Source organism: Pimephales promelas, chromosome 25 (genome assembly GCF_988280905.1).
Source record: "Pimephales promelas chromosome 25, fPimPro1.hap1.1, whole genome shotgun sequence".
In the NCBI taxonomy this organism is placed as follows: Eukaryota; Metazoa; Chordata; class Actinopteri; order Cypriniformes; family Leuciscidae; genus Pimephales; species Pimephales promelas.
The window spans coordinates 3820142-3846338 of record NC_142793.1 but is presented as its reverse complement, the minus strand read 5'-3'; the positions used below and the strand labels follow the sequence as shown (position 1 = coordinate 3846338).

General features: G+C 41.7%; 1 protein-coding gene across 1 annotated transcript in view; it reads right to left on the bottom strand.

The window, feature by feature from the left end:
• Positions 1–26197, bottom strand: part of cpne8 (copine 8) — a 93190-nt gene that overhangs the window by 21140 nt on the left and 45853 nt on the right. The window contains exons 6-15 of the mRNA XM_039656639.2: positions 23064–23140; positions 15418–15481; positions 14660–14763; positions 13633–13737; positions 11825–11866; positions 11666–11741; positions 9482–9535; positions 9073–9134; positions 7722–7768; positions 3579–3760 (exon numbers count right to left, since the gene is read on the bottom strand). Of these exons, the coding sequence (XP_039512573.1) occupies positions 3579–3760; positions 7722–7768; positions 9073–9134; positions 9482–9535; positions 11666–11741; positions 11825–11866; positions 13633–13737; positions 14660–14763; positions 15418–15481; positions 23064–23140 (813 nt within the window). The remainder of the gene's footprint in view (positions 1–3578; positions 3761–7721; positions 7769–9072; positions 9135–9481; positions 9536–11665; positions 11742–11824; positions 11867–13632; positions 13738–14659; positions 14764–15417; positions 15482–23063; positions 23141–26197) is intronic.

Below are 26197 nucleotides of genomic sequence, written 5' to 3'. Positions count from 1 at the left end.
ATGTGCATTTGTAGAATACCTCAAATCTATTAAGTATATTTTAATAAAACTTGCATATGATTTAATAAAAAATGAAATAATGTGTACTTAAAGAGTACACTTTCATGACTATAATGTCAAACTAAAATGTTGGTTGCACTTCATTTTAGGATGTCCTTGTTACAGTGTAATTATACATTTACTGAGCATTAATTATGGTCGGGGACGGTGCCTCTGGGATGGCAGACCGGGGTGGTGGTCCCTCTTTTTAAGAAGGGGGACCGGAGGGTGTTTTCCAACAACAGGGGGATTACACTTATCAGCCTCCCTGGGAAACTCCATGCCAGGGTACTGGAGAGGAGAATACGGCCGATAGTGGAACCTCAGATTCAGGTTTTCATCCAGGCCATGAAACACTGGACCAGCTCTATACTCTCTACAGGGTGCTGGAGGGTTCATGGGAGTTTGCCCAACCAGTCCACATGTCCTTTGTGGATTTGGAGAAGGCATTCGACTATGTCCCCCGAGGCGGCCTGAGGAGGGTGCTCCGGGAATATGAGGTCCGGGGTCCTTTGCTAAGGACTGTCCTGTCTCTGTATGAACAAAGCAGAAGCTTGGTTTGCATTGCCTGCAGTAAGTCAGACTTCTTCCCAGTGCATGTTGGACCCTTTGTCGGTGGTTCTGGACAGAATTTCTAGGCGCAGCCAGGCGCCGGAAGGTGTCAGGTTTGGGGACCACGCAATTTAGTCTCTGCCTTTTGCGGATGATATTGTCGTGTTGGCCCCTTCACAGGACCTTCAGCATGCACTGGGACGGTTTGCAGCCGAGTGTGAAGCAGCTAGGATGAAAATCAGCACCTCCAAATCTGAGGCTATGGTCCTCAGTTGGAAAAGGGGTGGCTTGCTCACTTCAGGTTGGTGGAGAGATCCTTCCTCAAGTGGAGGAGTTTAAGTATCTTGGGGTTTTGCTCACGAGTGAGGGAAGGATGGAACGGGAAGTTGACAGATGGATCGTTGCAGCTTCTGCTGTAATGCGGTCGATGTACCGGTCGGTTGTGGTAAAGAAGGAGCCGATCTGTAAGGCAAAGCTCTCAATTTACCGGTCAATCTACGTTCCTACTCTGACCTATAGTCCGAAAGGACAAGATCCTGGATACAGGCGGCCGAAATGAGCTTTCTCCGCAGGGTGGCTGGGTGATCCCTTAGAGATAGGGTGAGGAGCTCAGAGTAGAGCCGCTGCTCCTCCACATCGAGAGGGGTCAGCTGAGTTGGCTCGGGCAACCGTTCCGGATGCCTCCTGGAGGGGTTCCGGGCATGTCCCACTGGGAGGAGACCCCGGGGAAGACCTAGGACACACTGGAGAGACTATGTCTCCCGTCTGGCCTGGGAACGCCTCGGTGTCCCCCTGGAGCAGTTGGAGGAAGTGTCTAGGGAGAGGGAAGTCTGGGCATCTCTGCTTAGACTGCTGCCCCCGCGACCCGGCCCCGGATAAGCGGAAGAAGATGGATGGATGGCATGGTACCACTTTATTTAGATAGTCCACTTTAGATATTTTATTAACAATAAGTAACATGTATTGATCCGAGCGTGTTTTTAATGGTGTTGATCCACTACCTCTGATTTTACCTTCCCTCTCCCTTTAAAAAAAGGCTCCGGGCTATTAGGGTTTAATTGAGCCTCAATCTCCATAAGAGTTTTGGGCACAGTTCACATACAGGGTCAGTTGTGGAACAGGGTTAACTCTGCCTGGGGTTAAATTAAGCCTCAAACCGCTGTATGGGAGAGGTTTTGTGTTGGGTTCCAGCTCACATCCCTGGGTTATGTCCCTTAAAGGGATACTCCACTGTTTAGTAAGACGGGTTGATACATATCTCTCTCGTTTCAGTGTGTGGAATAAATCGCTCCGTCTTGTGGCGAAACTTTGATCGCACTTAACTAGCCCAGTTCATTCAATACGGGCCAAGAAGAGAAGCGACCAAACACCTCCACGTTTTCCCTATTGAAATACAGTTACACGAGCAGTGTAACTCGACCTAGAACGGTGACACAAAATAAAACGTTGCGCTTTTTTAAGCGTGTAACGTGGATAACTATAATGTGCAATACCACAGCAAGTGCTTGGGAGCACTTCGACTCGCCGTATATATATCTATGGACTCGGCGCAGTAATATCATCACTCCAGAGAGGGAGAGGACTTTTCACAAGTGATGAATTACTGCGCCGAGTCAAAGTGCTCCCAAGCACTTGCTGTGGTATTTCGCCATAGATTATAGTTCTATTCATTCAAGTAAAGCTTTAATGCTCTGCTGAGTGCATATGGAGTCTCCTGTGCTCAGCCCTGAGGAAAAGTGTGTGTGTTTTCGCTGTGTGTGGGCAGCTGCAGCCGCAGGCAGTGCATCTGTTTGGTCCAATAAGAAGGATCTGTGTCTCACTGTATACGGGATTATGTGATAGATTCTCTGTGACGGTTTCGTGGGTGTGGAACGGGGGAAAAATTAGAAAAGAAAATAAATTCTGTCCTCTTTAGAAATGTGAGACAGCTGTGGGTAATCTCCATTTGCTAATGTCTATCAGTCCTTTTCAATCTCCTTTATAAACCGTCTCATCCATATTTATCAGTTAGTCACCCCTCAAGAGCCCATATTTGGATACCAGTGGTGTGGTTGTCTAGGGGGTGTGTGAAATCCAAATTTCAGCCTTTTGACTTTCGGTTGATGTTTTTTAGCTCATCTGTATGCGTATGTACTCCAAAAAGTTGACAAAATTAACATTCAATAGATAATCGCATTTAAAATTGACAGTCTCATTACAGCTAATATTCCTACTTTAATAATCATCCTACTTCCCTAATCATCAACTGACTAATTTTGTAATTCCTAATTTAATAATCTAACTAATTTTACCCTTTATTTTGCTTGTCCAAGGTACAGTAACTGAAAAGACAGGGCTAACTGCCTATTGAATAAAAGAGAATCACACTCAATACGTCCTAACCAATATGAAATAGGTCAACACAGGAATAAAAGTTGCACTTAGTCGTTAAGTGCGGGCTCTAAGGGTCCTGCTGGAGAATAAGTGGATCTGAAAAAGCTGTAGATGGAGAAGTGCAGCAATACCATGTAGCCCAGCTAGATGTGTATAGTGTATGGTTTGTGTTTGACAGGGAGCTGGGTAGGTGCCATACCCTACTAAAAGCATTCCCATGATGCAAGCCCTGCCATAGCCCACTCTTTCTCACTGTATCTTCTTTGGGCCCAAGGATTGTCGAATTTAATGTTTATTATGTAGACATACATAATATCCTCCCTAGCAAAGTAATTCTAATAGCATGCCGCAGGACTGAACCAGAATATTTCAGAATATTTTCAGAATAAGCTCACAACTATACATACAGCAGAGGCCGATCAGTAAGTACAATGTAGTATGCTCAGATTGCAAGCAGACAACGTGTAAAGCAAGACTGGACAGGTTATACTCTCATTGACAAATAGGCAACTGAGATACTCAACAAAAACATGCGTACATTTGAGAACAAATAAAATGCAAGCATGTACTTTCTTAATAACCTTCATAATAGATTGAAAAATAATTGTCCTCACCAGGGGAAATTCATGAGACACGTGGCCATCGGGTGGTAGTTTTGCACCAAACCCTAGTGCAGGGAACAGCTTATCCGTGTCATAGTCCTGAATAATCTCCCCCACGGCTCTGAGCGCCAGTGCATACGCGTTCAGATGATACGGGCTCATGTAGTGTAGAGAGGTAGGCTGGGAAGGGTTGCCTGTGATGAATAGAGCAAAAAATACATGAATCAATAAAGCATTTAAATGTAAACTGGAATTTGAGAATGTATGCAGTAATGATTTTAAATTTGGGGTAATTCTAATTTAATAGTGCCATTTTTGTAACTTGTGTCTCAATGATGATCTACACACAGTATGTGATCATTTGATGTCACTGCAGTTCACTTTTGAAAGGAACTCAACGGCGCATCATAGCGTTGACGCTGGTGTTTGAAGCATGTGTCAACACACAGCAATTCCTGATTCCGTAGCGATGTGACGTAGTGCGACACAGAAAAGTAAATCCCATAAATAGATGCCTGAACAATGCGTTGTCTACACTGTCTTTAGCCCAGGAGTTAGATTCAAAATGTCAGGTCTAAGATTTAGGAGATGTGTGATACAGTGCCCACATTTTATAATGGGCGACTTGCATGGGTGCTTCAGACAAGGAACTCATGCTGTCTGTGCCTGACTCTAAAGAGTTGGATGCAAACAGACAGGGGGGTGCTTTGGCAGAGAAGTCCTCTCAATCTGTCGCATTCGAAGAATTGCTGGAGGTTGTGCCTCGGGCCATGGCCAAATTAAATCTAGATTGGTCTGATGAGGTGTTGAGGTTTTGGAGGAATCTGTACTCTGTGCGAGTGCATAATCAGGCAAGTATGTGCAAGCACGGGTAAGACAAATGCACTTGAGTGCTATCTCTCCACCTCAAGTGCATCGTTGCAGAGGAAACCTGCCTTACCCACAAAGATTTGTAGGCATACACAGCAGCACATCAGGCTGGCGTGTCTCTGCACACCATGGAGGTACAAGGGGGATCTGCTTAAAGAGTTGGATCATGGTGAGGGATTAACTACAGGTTAATCCCATTGGTTACCCATTGGTCTTTAAGTGGCTGTTGTGGTCGTAAAGGAGCGGCATCGGTGGCTCAACCTCAAGGGGAAAAAAGAAAGAAGCATGGCTTTCCTTCTGGATGCCCCGATTTCGCCTTTTGGCTTAATCAGAGACGCAGTCAACACCATTGTCGACAGGTACAAGGAGGCAAATAAACAATTGCCGGTGTGCAGAGAACTGATCCCACACTGAATCCAGGATCCAGCTCCATCCACCAGCCGTCCCAAGCCAGGGCCCAGTGGTAGGAGAGAAGACCTACCACTAATAGGTCCTTACACTAATAGGTCCTTACCTATCACTAATAGGTCCTACCACATGATAGCCCCTTAGGTGCTATCATGTGTTAGTCCACACAGACACATTAGATCTCTAACACAAATCACCAGTATGGGCTGCGATTGTGTCCCATTTTCAGCCAGGCGCAGCAGATCCTGCTCTGGGGAGAGTAAAAGTGCTCGTCTCTGAAGGTAGTTTAGATTCCGGGGCATGCAAGCTTGTTATCTGGTCAAGGCAGGCACTGATGCCCGGAGTACCTGACGCCGGTAACTCCATCCTCAAGTGCCGGAGTCCATATGGCAGAGGTATGGTGAAGCTGAAGTGGAACTAACTAACTTTACACCTCAGAGGAGATGACCCACTGTCTTCTCTGTCTTCACATCCACCTTCTCCTAGTGGCTCTGTTCTTTACGGCCAAAGTATGGTTCTTGGTCCTAATATCTCTACTAGAGGGAATTTCATGGGAGAGTCCGGAAAGAGGCTGGAGAGATGGAAATCTGGAAACTCCAACTTAGACTTTGCTTCAGGTGATGTCAGAGATATACTGCATCCTAGACCAGACTATATTCCAAAAGTTCATTATATAGCTGGTCAGCCACTGGTCTTGCAGGCTTCCTTGCCTCTGGCTCATGAGATGCAAAAGCAAGAAAGTCTGCACCTGTCATATCCGGTCCATGCTCTGAGGATCTATGTCCACCCCTCAAGCCAGTGGCGTAAATACTCTCAGCTTCTGGTCTGCTTTGGTGGCCACAATAGAGGGAATGCGTCACCACGTAGTGTATCTCGCAAAGGTTCACTGACGCAATCTCCCTCTCCTACAAGGCATGCGATATGGGTTTGCCTCTAAGGGTTGGGGTCCACTCCATTAGGAGTGTTCCAAAGCTCTTGCCAGGGGTGCATCCTTACAAGACGTCTGTGCTGCGGCAGGATGGTCCTCTCCGAACACATTCATCAGGTTTTATAGTCTGGATGCAGATTTAGCCCCAGGGTCTCAAATCCTTATCTAGGTAGATCTGGATTCAGCCTGGGCTCAATAACTGTCAGTGCACATATACAGTCTTGTTGGGCAGGCACTATCCCACGGTGTGGCGGCATTGAAGTTCTCATAGCGTCAACGCCATGATGCTGCATTGAGTCCCACTCGAAAGGGAACATCTCAGGTCACATATGTAACCTGATCCTTGAGTGAAGAACGAGATGCCTTGTCATGTTGCCACTCCCTGGCTATGCCTGTGCATTTTCAGCGCAGTCTCACCCCAAGACGTTATATAACTGACGTCTTGGGGCGTCTTTTGACCGTACGTCAACATCAGCCTTTTTAGGGTACCCTTAAACGTCGGTTAGATGACATTATCGGACCCTAACCCTACCCCAGACCTAAACCTACCCCTAAACCGACCCCATCACCTAACCAACGTTAAAGGTAAAGCGTCAGTTGAATGACGGCCCGGGATCGTCATGTAACCGACGTTTAAGGGTACCCTAAAAAGGCGGATGTTGACGTATGGTCAAAAGACGTCCCAAGACGTCAGTTATATGACTTCTTGGGATAAGACTGTGTTAGCATTTTCAGACAATTAGAACCTGACGACGAACTGCTCAGGTATATATTTATGGTTTCGGTAATGGACTATAGTGTTGTTCTCATAGCCTCAACAACATGACACGGCGTCTCGTTCCCCTCTCAGGGAACTGGGTTACATGTGTAACCTGAGAAGTTTCTTTTCAGCCTAGTTATGCAGTGAATTTTCCCCTTTTTAGAATAATGATCTATCGTCCATTATCTTAAGAGTGTATTTTGACCACTTACAACTAAGGGTATTTAGCAGTAATTTATTATGTGTACCATTAAATTAGCTCTTTTAAAGGGATACTCCACTTTTTTTGGAAATAGGCTCATTTTACAACTCCCCCAGAGTTAAGCAGTTGAGTCAGTAACCAGACAGTTTCTGGTCTCATTGACTTCCAAAGTATATATATTTTTTTCCTACTGGTAGTCAATGAGACCAGAAACTATCTGGATACTGATATTATTCTAAATATCAAAAAATCGGCTGAATGGATTCGAAAACGGTAAAACTCAACTGTTTAACTCTCTACTCGGGGAGTTGTAAAATGAGCCTATTTCCAAAAAACAAAAAACAAAAAAAAAACAAAAAAAGTGGAGTATCCCTTTAAGCTGAATAGTTTAACATTATGGGTAAATAATCTGTGATTATTTTTGGTTTTACTGTAAATAATAATGTATGATTAAATGCTAGCCATTCTAACACTGTAATATTCATGTCTTGAAAAAGAAATATGACTGGTAATTGAATGTGACTTGTAATTAAAAATATTCAGGTAACAGACTTGTGGATATTGCTTTCAGTTTAACATCAACTGTCCTAGAGTTTTACACAGTCAGAACAATGAGAAAATTGTGAGACTACCACCTCTTGTTTTTGATACGTTTCATTTTAAATACTTTTAAATACTTCAGTACAGTATAATTAAATGTGGATCCTATCTGTGACTTTTAATTGAGACATTTTAGACACAGTATCAGTACAAATTCTGTGCACTTTTAACACAACTGTACGATCTTTGGAAGGTTACACATTTATAATTGGTGATTTGGTGTAAGGTGGGAAAATAATGATCTCTTGAAAGTATTTTAGAAGTACAAATACATAAATATATACATAAAGATTAAATTTACATACACAGAGATAAAAATAAGCCATTATCATAACAAGAACATGTTTTCTTTATTTGAAATGCAATTTTTCAGTAATGTAAGCTCACCGTTTGACGCAGTAAAATCAATCGCCACCGTGAAATTAATTTGAGTGCTGCAAGTGAACAGAGCAAAAACACTAGAGTGAGCACATATGTATCATAACATAAAATATATGATGCTTATCATAGCAGAATAAAGCTCCTCAGTGAAATCTCCAGTGAGCTGACTGTGTGAAACTATGTCTCAGCTCAATTTAATCTGTGGGCAGAAATGAAGGAAATTATTCCCTGAGAGCATCTCTTTGTTTATCTACTATTCTCTCTGTATTTTAAACAGAATGCGCATGCAGCGATATTCACAAAGTGTCTGTAAGAATTTTCCACAGGAGTATCCTTTGAATTATTCTGCCGATATTTCCAGTGTTTTCTCAACTGTTTGAAGGCCAGGTCATGTGCCTGGGGTCTCTGTGTCTCTCAGAATAGAGCGGACTATTTATAGCTCAGTTTATTACAGCATCATAATGCAGTGCACTCCCTGTGAAAGTGTGTGTGTTTGACGTGGAGAAAGGCGAGGGGAAGGAAGAGGGAATTATTAATGGATGGTGAGGCACAGCGATGTGTTTCCAGTCTCAGTAGATGAGCTTGAGCATGTTTGTTCGTACCGTACTTTTGTATGCATGGAATACCCGGATGACGTCACATTCGCTAAATACGTAAGATGCAGAATCCACAATTTCTAGAACGACGTATCAATTAATTGCATAACTAGATGCCACTTTTCAAATTAAACATGGTTTTACGGTAATCAAATTCTGTTGATTTACTCAAATGACATGCATACTAGTGTTTTTATTTTTGCATAGTATTTCATATACACAAAAATCTAAATGTATTAGGGCTGTGCAAAAATTAATTGCGATTAATCGCATCCAAAATAAAAGTCTGTGTTTACATTATATATTTGTGTGTGCTGTATATAATTATTTTTGTATATATAAATACACACACATGCATGTATATATTCAAGAAAATGTGATATTCATGTATAAAATATTTATATTTATATAATATAGAGTATGTATTTATATATATATATATACAGAATTTTAGCGCAAATAATTCTTAAATATATACATGCATGCATAGGTATTTATATATACAAAATATTTATATACAGCACACACAAATAGTATATTATGTACACAGAGACTTTTATTTTGGATGCGATTAATCGCAATTAACTTTTGCACAGCCCTAAAATATATATATTAACTGTATTTTACTGTAAAATTAACAGTAAAATATGCATTATGGAAGTTTGTTCACCACAGAATAAAATCGTATATATTTGCATATCATATATACCTTTCATACGCTATAAAATGTATTTATTGATGTACTGCACACACACACTCACCCTCCTTTGATGTAGTCCAGGAACGTGACCTCAACATCAATGAAGCAGGACAGCAGAGTGACCTGTCGACATGAAAGTTTGGTAACACTTCCTATGTAGAGTCCTAAAGGGCATCATCACACTTTCGATAAGCAATGCATACTTTAATCATAAATGTCATATCAATATTCATGCTCAGGGTGATGATGTAACTCTCTAGAGTCACAGCCAATGATGAGCTACATCAACATTTATGAATATTTATATGCACAGCTTATGAACGCATTGTGCATTGCTTATGAAGATATAATGTAGGACCTTCTATAAGAAGTCTTACCAATAAGGATGTTTGTTTGTTAGAACTAGTAAGTTAGTACTTTTTTTTTTCTTCGTTAATTAAACGGGGAGATCGAGTTAAAAATGCACTCACGGTTCCTGAGTTGAGATATTTCTTCTTCTTCTTCTTTTTCTTGTGGTTCACCACCTACAGAAAGGCAGCAAAATCAGTTTTTGAAATGTGGTTGAATCTCCAAAATGTCAAATATATCCAGCATATTCTCACTTTTGCCACAGTATGTGAATATAGGCACACTACTGCGTGAATTACGTGGAAAGAAATGCATGCACTGGCTGTGAAGAGTTTCTGGACTGTAATAATGATGGATAATGATTGTGTGAAAACTAGATCAGCGGAAGCTCTTGGTGGAGATGAACGTTTGGAGACGTTTGCTAGACCTCTCGCTGTTATCTTGTGCGGTGGCCACTTTTGATAAGTGTTCTTGTCATAGGGATGATTTATGCTTCAGTGATGTGGAGGTCATACAAAACACTAAAAAAGATGAGGTTTCAAAGGGAGGGTAATAAGTAAGAGGGCAAGAGTTACTGTATATCAGTGCATTTAGGGCCAGATTTACTGAACAAGGCAAATTAGCGTGAAAGCGCAATACCAAAAAAAAAATTAAAGCTGCAAGCAGCAATGGGCGGGCCCTCGCACCTGTAGCACGTTGGAGTCTGAGGCGGCCGCGTTGTATATTTTGCAGCTCAGCCGGTGCGGCTGTGAATTTGCTACGCTGCTTCATTAAAGGTCACTTCCTATTGACAGCAGGTGGCGCTATGACTGTGGGTAAATGTCGGCATGTAGATTTGTTCAGGGCGGGACCTCTTGTCAAATGTGTAAAACTTTGTGCAGATCTGGGCATTTACAGCCAAGTTACTACAACTTCCTGTTTCATGGCGAATCTTCGACGCCACGGACACGCCCATCGACGAAAACGCGCAGATAGCACAACTTTACATCGTCAAAGCCTTTAAAAGGCACAGCAGAAATTTGAAGTCGATCCGACTAAATCCCTAGGTGGAGTTTGTTAAAGTACGTAATGAGAAAATCATCCCAAAATGGCGGTAAAATTAGAAATGGCTGACTTCCTGTTGAGTTTAGGGCAACGCTCCAAGAGACTTTTCTGTGTGTCTGGACATGGTAGATGTACCACAGAAATTTCGTACATGTCGGTCAAACATGCGACGGGTACTGCTTCGTTAAAGGTCACTTCCTGCTGTCACTAGGTGGCGCTATGACTGTGGGTGAATGTCGGCATGTAGATTTGTTCAGGGCGGGACTCTTGTCAAATGTGTAAAATTTTGTGCAGATCTGGGCATTTACAGCCAAGTTACTACAACTTCCTGTTTCATGGCGAATCATCGACGCAACGGACACGCCCATTGACGAAAACGCGCAGATAGCACAACTTTACATCGTCAATGCCTTTAGAAGGCACAGCAGAAATGTGAAGTCGACCCGACTAAAGCCCTAGGAGGAGTTCGTTAAAGTACTGAGTGTGTAAATCGTCCCAAAATGGGCGCCAAATTCAAAATGGCCGACTTCCTGTTGAGTTTAGGGTATGAGTTCTTGAGGCTTTTTTTGTGCGTCTTGATATGATACACGTCCCCACCAAATTTCGTGTTTGTAGGTTGAACGTGGACGAGGGGCTAATTTTTTCCACTTTTCTAGGTGGCGCTAGGGAGCCATTTTGCCCCGCCCATCCGCGAAACCCACAAAATACGAAATTTTTCACCAGTCCTGACATGCGTGCCAAATTTGGTGAGTTTTTGAGCATGTTGAGGCCCCGAAAATGGCGCTTACTTTGCAGAAAAAAGAAAAAAGAAAAAAGAAAAAAAGAAAAAAATAACCCTAACAGTTTCAAGGTCCTCGCACTGTTAGTGCTCGGGCCCTAAAAAGCACCGATGGGAGTGTAAAGTTCTGCACATGATCTACTGACGACACACAGTTTAAAGAACACAAACGCTGTCTGTGCGAGCCAGAAATCTTGCTTGTTTGTAGGTGACCAAATACTTATTTTCCACCATAATTTGCAAATAAATTCATTAAAAACCCTACAATGTGATTTTTGGGATTTTTTTTTTCATAGTAGACGAGTACCTGTGGAGATTACAGGCTTACAAGTGGGAGAAATTGCACAATTGGTGGCTGACTAAATACTTTTTTGCCCCCCACTGTTAATGTCTGCATTAAAGTCTTGGATAGTTCAAGAAGACATGTATGCTATTTTAAGCAGGCGAGTGTGAAAAATACATGGAGAAGATGAAAGTGGCTCACCTCCCACACAGTAAACTGAGAGTGGCCTTTGGAGAGCTCCCTGTAGCTGGTGCTGAACTCTCCAATGTAGTCATGACTGAAAACACACACACATCTCCTTCAATATCTTGAGATGTGTCTTATTTTTAGTATTTATAGAATGGTTGTTTGTTTTCTTACCCTCCATCTCTGTCCCAGTCATACACCTCGATTTTTATTGCTCTGCAAACAAAGCAAAATAAAGTATTAATTTAGTGTTAATAAAGTATTAATTTTTGATATGTTTTATCTTACCTCAAGGGCATCCAAGATGTAGGTGTCTTTGTTTCCACAGTATTTTCAATTTTGATATTTTAAGGTCAAATCGTTCTTGTCTGTCAGTCATATAATGCAGGTCTATGGTCACCACCTCAAAGGCTACGTTCACACTGCAGGCTGAAATGACCTAATTCCGATTTTTTTGCCCCTATGCGACCTGTATCTGATTTTTTCATGACAGTCTGAACGACACAGATCCGATCTTTTCAAATGCAACCCAGGCCACTTGGGTATGTGGTCCAAATCCGATATGTATCCGATCTTTTGAAATGCGACTTCAATCTGAACGGCCAGTTCACATATATCCGACCCGCACGTCATTGCAAGCACCTGTAGCTAGCCAATACACGCTAACTCCAACGCGTTTCTGCACTGTTATGGGCCGCTGCAGACGAGTCTCTTCCCCAGTGTTGTGCCTGAACGCGTTCATATACTGTATTACTGCCTGATGAACATTACTGTGAACACGTTCATTCTGGTGTCTGTGAACGTGCGCTCTCTGTCAGTAATGGTATAACTTCGTACAGTAGGCTAAAACACATGTAAACATGCCTTAAAATGTAGCGAAAAAACACCCAATCTGGCAACACCAGCCACCAGTGTCGCACCGCGGCCGCCGGCGACAAAGCAAGGAGCGCCGAGGACGCGCACTATCAATTAAACGGGTTTTATGACGAGGTCAGTGAGGATCGGAAAAATCTTACATTTATGTGCGAACTTTGCCCGTCGATAAAATAATTGTTGTCTGTGTTTGTATATGGGCTGATAATAAAACAAAAGCTCGCAACATATGGAAAAAAAGAACTATTCTGCAAACAACAAGTGACGTCGTTGACCGTTCATTACTCTTCTGCGCATGCGGGTCACTTCTGGGTCATTTCACGTTCACATAGGAGATCACAAAAGGTCGCATTTAATTGGAAATGTGAACGACCTTGCAAAAAAAATTGAGCATTAAGCCCTGCAGTGTGAACGTAGCCAAAGAGCATGCACAGAGAAGTCCAAATTAAACATGATTTAATGACTCGTAAATGTAAGTACACATTGATGGCCTAAGACACGAAACGAGCGGTTTGTGTGAGAAAACGAACAGTATTTATATCGTTTTTACCTCTTGTAACCACAGCCACGTCCAAGTGATCTGAAGGCACGGGCGCTTCGGTCTACGCAAGCGCCGGAAGTTATCAAACCGCTCGTTTCGTGTCTTAGGCCATCGATGTGTACTTACATTTACGAGTCATTAAATCATGTTTAATTTGGACTTCTTTAGGTGGTGACCATAGACCTCCATTATATGACTGACAGACAAGAACGGTTTGACCTAAAAATATCAAAATTGAAAATACTGTGGAAACAAAGACACCTACATCTTGGATGCCCTTGAGGTAAGATAAAACACATCGAAAATTAATTTCAAAGTGAACTATCCCTTTAATACTTTTATTGAGCAAGGCTGCATTCAATTGATCAAAAGTGACAGTAAAGACTTTTATTTATATTACACTTTTCCAGTTTTTTTGAATGGCTATAATACAGGTGTGTCTTTATTCATTTGAGTTTTTCATAAAAATGTGCAAAATTGCTACTACAGTGAGAAGACGTGAAGACTGTGTTTCTGAGTCATGTCATTCCCACCAAGCTGACGCTCAGAAGTAAACCGGCGGACCCACCTGTCATAATCCCCGTTACACAGCGCTCTGACTGGGATCTTGAAGGCCTGCCACACAGGGTCCAATGTGTTTTTCACCACCTCCGTCTTATGACAGATGGTAAATCTGACAAACAAACATGTCAAAGTGAAGGAACCACAACATTGGGGATGTGAAAAGGGCTCTTATCAAACATGCATCATTTACCGCGTGTCAAAAAGTGTCATTGAAGGCCGAGACCAGGTTCAAAGACAAGATATTAAATGGGCATCAAACATAACCACAATATTAGACTTAAAAAATTGAAATAGATCTGATATAAGCAGGGATTAATCTGTTCTGGAACAAGCTGGATCTGGAAATCCAATCCCCCATCTCACACACTACTGAAAGATATGTTCATATGTTCGTAGATTAACTATAATAATGATAATCGTGTCAATAACTTGCTATATCCATGTGAAATGTTTACAAAATTATTAAGAAGTAGAAGAAATGCAGCTACAATGTGTGTCATGCCACGGTTTGGCGACGATCTATTGGATTTGACTGCTATTCGCCTATCGCCTTTCCAAGCGATATAGAGAATATAGGCCTACTTACACTTCAATGGCCCTGGTTTACTGAAATATGAAAATATCCACAGCGATTTGCATTCATATATTTTATTCCTCTTTACATCTTTGCATGTAGAGCCATCTTTTTAAAGTTCTAGATGAGCAAGATGTGAATAAAATCTCCAAAATGTGCATAAATTTCATTTTATTATTTGACCAAAAGAAACTGATGGAAACACATTTAGAGAAGAAATGTCTCTTGAATTTATCTTTTTAAATTCAGCACTTTGAAAATGCATATCAAAATAGATGGGTGGAAACACGACTGTTCAGCTACTGTACTTTTCACTGGCCCAGTGACATGCCCCCTACACCCCCCGCCCCCCTGGAGGCACTGTACAGTATGTAAGCGCTGATATAAACACATTAAATAGTCTGTATTTTATGAACTGTGTCTAATGGGGAAATGTGGAGAACAATGAAAAACTTACGTTCCATCTCCATTGCTACGGTAAAAGACCAGGAAAGGGTCTGACTTTCCAAAGAAATCTTTCTTGTCCAGTTTGTTGCCACAAAACTGCATCAGTACAGACTCCTGATCAACAAAAAAACACATTAGCAACTAATGGTGGCATAATGGAGAATATTGTGCAACCTTTCACATAGAAGCACAAACTGCAAAGAGAAGAGAAAAGAAGGAGACCAGACAAGAAGAAACGAGACAAGTTGAAAAAGGAAAACAAGAAAAGAAGAAAATATGACAAATGCAAAAAGAGGAGAAAAGAGTTGAGAAAAAATGAGGAGGAGGAGAAGAGATAATAAACAAGACAAGAAGCATTGAGATGAAATGAGAAGAGATGAGACAAAAGAAAAGACTCAACATAGGCAAGACTAGATCAGGACAAAGAGCACGGGCGGAGACACATAGATCACGGAAAAATGAGAAAAGAAAAGAAAACAAAAAGGCTGGATGACAATAAATGAGACAATGCAAGACAGAAGAGAATGAACGAGACAAGAAGAAACAAGACAAGAAATAAGGCAAGACACAAAAAAGAATATAAGAGACAAAACGAGAAAGGAAGACGTGAAATTGAGAAAAGAAGAAACAATATGAGAAGAAACCAAACAAATGAGACAAGAAGAGAAAAGAGAAGATATGAAGGGACAAGAAAAAGACGATAGAATATTGGAGAGAAGAGAAAAAGACGAGATAAGACGAAAAGATATTCAAAGTCAGATGACGTACCCTACAGTTTCCAAGTTCTTCAGCTTTCACAACAATACTTCCACAGTTCTTCCCAGGAATGCCTCTAAAGTCAGAAGGAAAAATGACAACATTGCTCTTGACAACTACGACTTAAGAAGCACACAACTGACCAATTCACGCACACAACTGACCAATCACAAGCACACAACTGACCAATCCACGCACACAACTGACCAATCCACGCACACAACTGACCAATCACATGCACACAACTGACCAATCCACGCACACAACTGACCAATCTAAGGACACAACTGACCAATCCATACACACAACTGACCAATCCATACACACAACTGACCAATCCAAGCACACAACTGACCAGTCCACACACACAACTGACCAATCCAGGCACACAACTGACCAATCCACGCACACAACTGACCAATTTATGCACACAACTGACCAATCCATGGACAAAACTGCCCAATCTATCCACACAACTGACCAATCCAAGTACACAACTGACCAATCCATGCACACAACTGACCAATCCAAGCACACAACTGACCAATCCAAACACACAACTGACCAATCCAAACACACAACTGACCAATCCACGCACACAACTGACCAATCCACGCACACAACTGACCAATCCACGGACATAACTGACCAATCCAAGCACACAACTGACCAATCCACGCACACAACTGACCAATCCACGGACATAACTGACCAATCCAAGCACACAACTGACCAATCCACGCACACAACTGACCAATCCACGCACACAACTGTCCAAACCATGCACACAACTGACCAATCCATGCACAAAACTGACCAATCCAAGCACACAACTGACCAATCCATGCACACAACTGACCAATCCAAGCACACAACTGACCAATACAAGCACACAACTGACCAATACAAGCACACAATTGACCAATCCAAGCACACAACTGACCAATCCACGCACACAACTGACCAATCCAAGCTCACAACTGACCAATCCAAGCACACAACTGACCAATCCAAGCACACAACTGACCAATCCAAGCTCACAACTGACCAATCCAAGCACACAACTGACCAATCCAAGCACACAACTGACCAATCCAAGCTCACAACTGACCAATCCAAGCACACAACTGACCAATCCATACACACAACTGACCAATCCAAGCACACAACTGACCAATCCAAGCACACAATTGACCAATCCAAGCACACAACTGACCAATCCAAGCACACAACTGACCAATCCAAGCACACAACTGACCAATCAAAGCACACAACTGACCAATCCATGGACAGAACTGACCAATCCAAGCACACAACTGACCAATCCATGCACACAACTGACTAATCCAAGTACACAACTGACCAATCCAAGCACACAACTGACCGATCCAAGGCACACAACTGACCAATCCATACACACAACTGACCAATCCAAGCTCACAACTGACCAATCCAAGCACACAACTGACCAATCCAAGCACACAACTGACCAATCCAAGCACACAACTGACCAATCCAAGCACACAACTGACCAATCCAAGCACACAATGGATCAATCCACGACACACAACTGACCAATCCAAGCACACAACTAACCACTCCATGGACACAACTGACCAATCCACGCACACAACTGACCAATCCAAGTACTCAACTGACCAATCCAAGCACACAACTGACCAATCCAAACACACAATTAACCAATCCAAACACACAATTAACCAATCCACGGACACAACTGACCAATCCACACACACAACGAACTGACCAATCCAAGCCCACAATTGACCAATCCAAGCACACAACTGACCAATCCAAGTACTCAACTGACCAATCCAAGCACACAACTAACCAATCCAAGCACACAACTGACCAATCCAAGCACACAACTGACCAATCCAAGCACACAACTGACCACTCCACGGACACAACTGACCAATCCACACACACAACTGACCAATCCAAGCCCACAATTGACCAATCCAAGCACACAACTGACCAATCCACGCACACAACTGACCAATCCACGCACACAACTGACCAATCCACGCACACAACTGACCAATCCAAGCACACAACTAACCACTCCATGGACACAACTGACCAATCCACGCACACAACTGACCAATCCAAGTACTCAACTGACCAATCCAAGCACACAACTGACTAATCCAAACACACAATTAACCAATCCAAACACACAATTAACCAATCCACGGACACAACTGACCAATCCACACACACAACGAACTGACCAATCCAAGCCCACAATTGACCAATCCAAGCACACAACTGACCAATCCAAGTACTCAACTGACCAATCCAAGCACACAACTAACCAATCCAAGCACACAACTGACCAATCCAAGCACACAACTGACCAATCCAAGCACACAACTGACCACTCCACGGACACAACTGACCAATCCACACACACAACTGACCAATCCAAGCCCACAATTGACCAATCCACGCACACAACTGACCAATCCACGCACACAACTGACCAATCCAAGCACACAACTGACCACTCCACGGACACAACTGACCAATCCACACACACAACTGACCAATCCAAGCACACAACTGACCAATCCAAGCACACAACTGACCAATCCACGCACACAACTGACCAATCCACGCACACAACTGACCAATCCACACACACAACTGACCAATCCAAGCACACAACTGACCAATCCAAGCACACAACTGACCAATCCACGCACACAACTGACCAATCCACGCACACAACTGACCAATCCACGCACACAACTGACCAATCCACGCACACAACTGACCAATCCACGCACACAACTGACCAATCCACGCACACAACTGACCAATCCAAGCACACAACTGACCAATCCAAGCACACAACTGACCAATCCAAGCACACAACTGACCAATCCATGCACACAACTGACCAATCCACGCACACAACTGACCAATCCAAGTACTCAACTGACCAATCCAAGCACACAACTGACCAATCCAAGCACACAACTGACCAATCCATGCACACAACTGACCAATCCAAGCCCACAATTAACTAATCCAAGCACACAACTGACCAATCCATACACACAACTGACCAATCCACGCACACAACTGACCAATCCAAGCACACAACTGACCAATCCACGCACACAACTGACCAATCCACGGACATAACTGACCAATCCAAGCACACAACTGACCAATCCACGCACACAACTGACCAATCCACGCACACAACTGTCCAAACCATGCACACAACTGACCAATCCATGCACAAAACTGACCAATCCAAGCACACAACTGACCAATCCATGCACACAACTGACCAATCCAAGCACACAACTGACCAATACAAGCACACAACTGACCAATCCAAGCACACAATTGACCAATCCAAGCACACAACTGACCAATCCACGCACACAACTGACCAATCCAAGCTCACAACTGACCAATCCAAGCACACAACTGACCAATCCAAGCACACAACTGACCAATCCAAGCTCACAACTGACCAATCCAAGCACACAACTGACCAATCCAAGCACACAACTGACCAATCCAAGCTCACAACTGACCAATCCAAGCACACAACTGACCAATCCAAGCACACAACTGACCAATCCAAGCACACAACTGACCAATCCAAGCACACAACTGACCAATCAAAGCACACAACTGACCAATCCATGCACAGAACTGACCAATCCAAGCACACAACTGACCAATCCATGCACACAACTGACTAATCCAAGTACACAACTGACCAATCCAAGCACACAACTGACCGATCCAAGGCACACAACTGACCAATCCATACACACAACTGACCAATCCAAGCTCACAACTGACCAATCCAAGCACACAACTGACCAATCCAAGCACACAACTGACCAATCCAAGCACACAACTGACCAATCCAAGCACACAATGGATCAATCCACGACACACAACTGACCAATCCAAGCACACAACTAACCACTCCATGGACACAACTGACCAATCCACGCACACAACTGACCAATCCAAGTACTCAACTGACCAATCCAAGCACACAACTGACCAATCCAAACACACAATTAACCAATCCAAACACACAATTAACCAATCCACGGACACAACTGACCAATCCACACACACAACGAACTGACCAATCCAAGCCCACAATTGACCAATCCAAGCACACAACTGACCAATCCAAGTACTCAACTGACCAATCCAAGCACACAACTAACCAATCCAAGCACACAACTGACCAATCCAAGCCCACAATTGACCAATCCAAGCACACAACTGACCAATCCACGCACACAACTGACCAATCCACGCACACAACTGACCAATCCACGCACACAACTGACCAATCCACGCACACAACTAACCACTCCATGGACACAACTGACCAATCCACGCACACAACTGACCAATCCAAGTACTCAACTGACCAATCCAAGCACACAACTGACCAATCCAAACACACAATTAACCAATCCAAACACACAATTAACCAATCCACGGACACAACTGACCAATCCACACACACAACGAACTGACCAATCCAAGCCCACAATTGACCAATCCAAGCACACAACTGACCAATCCAAGTACTCAACTGACCAATCCAAGCACACAACTAACCAATCCAAGCACACAACTGACCAATCCAAGCACACAACTGACCAATCCAAGCACACAACTGACCACTCCACGGACACAACTGACCAATCCACACACACAACTGACCAATCCAAGCCCACAATTGACCAATCCAAGCACACAACTGACCAATCCACGCACACAACTGACCAATCCACGCACACAACTGACCAATCCACGCACACAACTGACCAATCCACGCACACAACTGACCAATCCACGCACACAACTGACCAATCCACGCACACAACTGACCAATCCAAGTACTCAACTGACCAATCCAAGCACACAACTGACCAATCCAAGCACACAACTGACCAATCCAAGCACACAACTGACCAATCCATGCACACAACTGACCAATCCACGCACACAACTGACCAATCCAAGTACTCAACTGACCAATCCAAGCACACAACTGACCAATCCAAGCACACAACTGACCAATCCATGCACACAACTGACCAATCCACACACGCACACAACTGACCAATCCAAGCCCACAATTAACTAATCCAAGCACACAACTGACCAATCCATACACACAACTGACCAATCCACGCACACAACTGACCAATCCAAGCACACAACTGACCAATCCAAGCACACAACTGACCAATCCACGCACACAACTGACCAATCCATGCACACAAGCATTGGTCCATGCTTGGACCAATCCAAGCACACAACTGACCAATCCAAGCACACAACTGACCAATCCATGCACACAACTGACCAATACAAGCACACAACTGACCAATCCATGCACACAACTGACCAATCCACACACGCACACAACTGACCAATCCACGCACACAATTAACTAATCCAAGCACACAACTGACCAATCCAAGCACACAACTGACCAATCCACGCACACAACTGACCAGTCCACGCACACAACTGACCAATCCAAGCACACAACTGACCAATTTTGAACAAGGTTCAAATCCTACAAAGGGACGTGACACTCAACCTTACAGATTAATCCAGGAGGACCGATCCCAAAACACAAAACCTTGCTCTGGATGTGGGGATGTACAACCCATGCTGTGTGAATGAGTGAACGTTAAAAGGGGCTCGTAGCCAGTCTACGGTTATGAATGCATGTATCTCTGTTCATAAATAAATGAGTGTTTGTAGAAGCATACAGGCAAACGCGCGAGCGTTTTCTGTGCTCTTATATAAGACTACACTCAAGAAGCCCAAGCCGGAATTGAATTTAAATTGTATGGACCCTACACTTCAACGTCCTGCACAAGTGCCTGACAAAGATGAACGATGAAAGATTTTGAAGATAATTTGATGAGAGAACAAACTTCTCCCTTACTTATGCCTTAGCAGCGTTGCCTTGAGTGCTTGTTTCAATTCCACTAAGTAGTTCTGGGTTATGTTACAGAGGTTAGAGAAGCAGATCCACGCTAACTGAAGACATGTCTTTAATCCGCTCTGAATCTACAGATGTCCTCTGAGGCACTTTCCTAAATTAACCTGAAATGTGCAGCCGGTCTCAGGAATTACTTACAATGATATTGAAAGAGAAAGAGAGAGACAAAAAGCTACCCGTGTATAGCGCTATATTAGCCACAAGCTAATCAGATTTAGAACCAGTTCAAACTACAATCAAGCAACTTTTTTAATGAACCTGATCGCTCATGTATGGCTTCGAGACATTTCCTTTCAGAAGAGACGTATAGCATAAAATACATCATTAATAATTATATCATGTAAGTTACATCCACCGTGTGGCAATTTCAGTGTGAAACGGGAAAGAGCTTTGAGATTGACTGTATAAATAGACTTAACAAGAAATCTGAGGTATATTTTTATATAGTCACATGGATTACATTAATTATGTCTTTACTGCTTTTCTGGGGCTTAAAAGTGGTAGTTGCGTAGCTGTCAATGGAGGGACAGAAATCTCTAAGATGTCATTAAAAAGATCTTCATTTGTGTTCTGAAGATGAATGTCATTTTTGGGTGAACTAACCCTTTAACATGCATGATCAAGAATTAAATGAATCCCGAGCTGCATGAGTAATTAAGTGAAGCTTATGACTGTAAACGCTTTTAAATGCATATTTTTTTTAAATGCTTTTAAATGTTATATATAGTGCAGGCAGCTCTGCTTATATAATACTCTCAGATCAACATCATCTTATATTACCACCAGATGTGTCGCCAAACAGCACACACACACACACACACATATACGGGGAAACATAAACATACTTCATGGCAATTTGCAAACGGACAAATGGACTTGGACATGAACATCCAGATTTTAATGTTAATGTAATTTTTCTATACATGCATTTGTTCATGGGAAAGTATATTTTAGATGTGAGTTTTTCCTCAACAAGTTAATTTTAAAAAATGGAAAACACTGTGTCGTCTCTCAATTAAAGAGTCCATGAAAAAGGTATTTTGTATGTCATTTGAAATGTGCTGTTTAGATTTTGATATTTATTCAGCTATTTTGACGCAATCAGTTCCAGTCAAATAAGCAAAGCTTATTTAACGCTCATTAATGCTGAAAATCTCTCTTTTGTGGAGGCGTCACACAGCAGGACTGAATAGATGAACACAGAAGTAAATCCACATACGTGTTACAAGTTTAATATAAACAGGGGAAACTCTCTCTTCTCGAAGCATACAAGCTGGAATCCTGATTAAAAACATTTTAAAGGATCATTCAGTAGTAAATTCAGCAAATTTCTGATTTGATTCTATACAATGGAGCTCCTCCCTAAAAACGTCCTCGTATAATTGATTTTAGGTTGATATGTAAATTCAGAGCGAGACATTTTTGAAAACAGATTCAGATTCGATTTTTTTTTTCTTTTGCAGTTTAGCCAGGAGACACAATATAAATGCAGAAACAATTCATATGAAAATGAGGATGGTAAAATAAACTGAGATAGCAGTGTTAGGTGTGAACTGAAACCATATTTGAATATGTTGTGTTTCAGAGAAGTGTGAAGCTCGAATGCAGGACTTACATGAGTGGCCTTTCCATACGACTTCCCTGAGATCCCACCATCTCTCCCAGAGTACAGTACATCTGGCCCAGGAAGTCCTGCACACACACACACACACACACACACGGTAAGAATGGGAGTTAAATGATAATTTCAGGATTTTGGGCCTGATATCTCAGTACACTAACCAACATGAAATCAAAATGGACCCTTATTTATCATTAAAAAAATAAGATATTATATGAATTCTTATATTCATTAGTTAAATTGTTTCAGGGGAAACATTCTATATACATATAATATGCACAAATGAATCAACCACAATAAGATCAGGAATGTATATTAATAAGCTCCACAAATATGTGACAGAAGTGTGAAAGTCAAATGGGTTGTGAACTTGTTATGCCTGTAAGCTGGTATTTGTCATCTACATTGTACTACTTTTTGACCCCAAGCAAATTACACCACTATATATGTTTACTAGGGCTGTGCAAAAGTTAATTGCGATTAATCGCATCCAAAATAAAAGTCTGTGTTTACATAGTATATTTGTGTGTGCTGTATATAATTATTTTGTATATATAAATACACACACATGCATGTATATGTTTAAGAAAATGTGTTATTCCTATATAAAATATTTATATTTATATAATATAGATTATGTATTTATATATATATACAGAATTTAAGAGCAAATAATTCTTAAATATATACATGCATGCATAGGTATTTATATATACAAAATAATTATATACAGCACACTCAAATATATTATGTAAAACAGACTTTTATTTTGTATGCGATTAATCGCAATTAACTTTTGCACAGCCCTAATATTATACTTTAGTGTGTGTGTGTGTGTGTATAATTTGAAAGTCCTGGCCTGGGATAGAGGTACATACTTTTTATAATGAATAAAAAGAAAATTATTTTATTTATTTATTTATTTAATACGGAGACAGTTTTAATTTGACAAATGTGGGGACATAAAGAAAAAGAATACATATGTTTCAATACTAATCAACATAAAAGTGCCTGAAAAAACAAGTATATGAATGAAAATATGATCTTGGCTGCTTTTTGGAGATGGAAAGGCAGACGTTCTCCTGAGACCTGATTTGAATGTCTGTGCCCAGCATGTCTGAACATCAATCCCACAGGTGCACTCTGGGATATAGTTTGACCTGTGGTTCTGACCCCACAAAATGCTTGAATAAATCACAGTAAAACCTCCATGATGAGGGTCAAACAAGCTGTCTATACTATAGGACCACACATATAAACACAAGTGCAAAATATAACAACCAATGCACAAACAGCCACACAAACAAACACATTTGGTCACACTTTACTTGAAGGGGTGTGCATAAGACTGACATGACACCTTCATTACCATGACATGACACATGTCTTGAATATGAAGTAGGGTTTATGCATGTTTGTGACAACTGTCATTTTGAATGCAAATATGACATTGTTTGAGATGTCTTTGTCATGACAACTTGACATTAAATTAAGTTAAACTGTCATGTGGTTGGCTTTGACATTGGCTGTCATGAGGCATTATAACTGTGTCATGAATATTTTTCGTGACCGCTGTCGGTACACGATCCGTTCCACCTGCACGATCCGTTCTACGCATGCGCGTAATTACGTAGAAGAAAACGTCACGGGTTTCCTACACTATCGGTACCACGCATGTGTGATGAATGAAACACTCTACGGCCAGGCGGCACAATTTGCGGCAGATGTGTGTAACGTTAGTTGTATTGTGTTTAACATTTCACAGCGGGTCTATTTTGATGTTTTTAAATGTAACTTACTTACGCTATGTATTGCTAAGTGTTTAGGTTTACGCCAATCCAAAATAATAAAGGTGTTATGAGTTATGAACATTCATGATCACTTTCCTCCATAGGCTACTATCCTTTGTGATTCTGGTATTAGGCTTAATTTACTGTTTTGGTCTTCTTCTTTTTTTTTTAGTTTTTTTATTAAAAACTGCTATTCATTAACTTTTAAGTTGAGAAATTTTATATTAGTAGGGGTTTATATACACATACATATATACACATACACACACACACACACACACACACACACACACACGCGCACACACACACACACACACACATATATATATGAAGAGTTCAGATGCAAAAGCCTCTAAATGCCATTTGAAATTTTCTTCTTGAATGATGATTTTTATCAAACTTGTATATTTAAGTTCAGTAATTTCACTTAAATAACAATTAATAGATCATCATTGCCATTTAAGTGAAATCACTGAACTTAAATATACAAGCTTGATAAAAATAATCATTCTAGAAGAAAATTTCAAATGGCACTTAGACGCTTTTGCATCTGAACGCTTCATATATATATATATATATATATATATAAATGGGAAAATCCTTTTTCCATATTTACCAGGGGTATGATTAATTCTGGGCACAACTGTATATAATCTAAATGAGGAAAATAATTCCTTCAAAGTTGTTTACAGAAGACAATAAAGGAACACAATATGCATTTATGCCTAGACTATCTGCACTTACATAAAGAAAGAACTACAAACAAGTCTGGGGAAACGTTAGAGTATTTCAAACTGACTTGAAACAAGCATGTGTGCACACAGAAGTGACATGAGACCAGCGGTGGACAGTTTTGAGTATCTTTATTTGAGAGTAAAAAGTCGCAATCTCTCTCTCTCACACACACACACACAAACACTCTTTCCGCTGTATCAGCTCTCAGTTCACTTCAGACGAACACTCTTTCCGCTGTAACACACACAGGAACACTCTTTCCGCTGTAACATCTCTCAGTCCACTTCAGACGAACACTCTTTCCGCTGTAACACACACAAACACTCTTTCCGCTGTAACAGCTCTCAGTCCACTTCAGACGAACACTCTTTCCGCTGTAACACACACAAACACTCTTTCCGCTGTAACAGCTCTCAGTCCACTTCAGACGAACACTCTTTCCGCTGTAACACACACAGGAACACTCTTTTCACTGTAACACACACAGGAACGCTCTTTCAGCTGAGTCAGCTCTAAGTTCATTTATCCGAACACTCTTTCCACTGTAACAGACACACACTAACAAAATGTATATGGGTGACTGTGCACCCCAACTCCAGCATT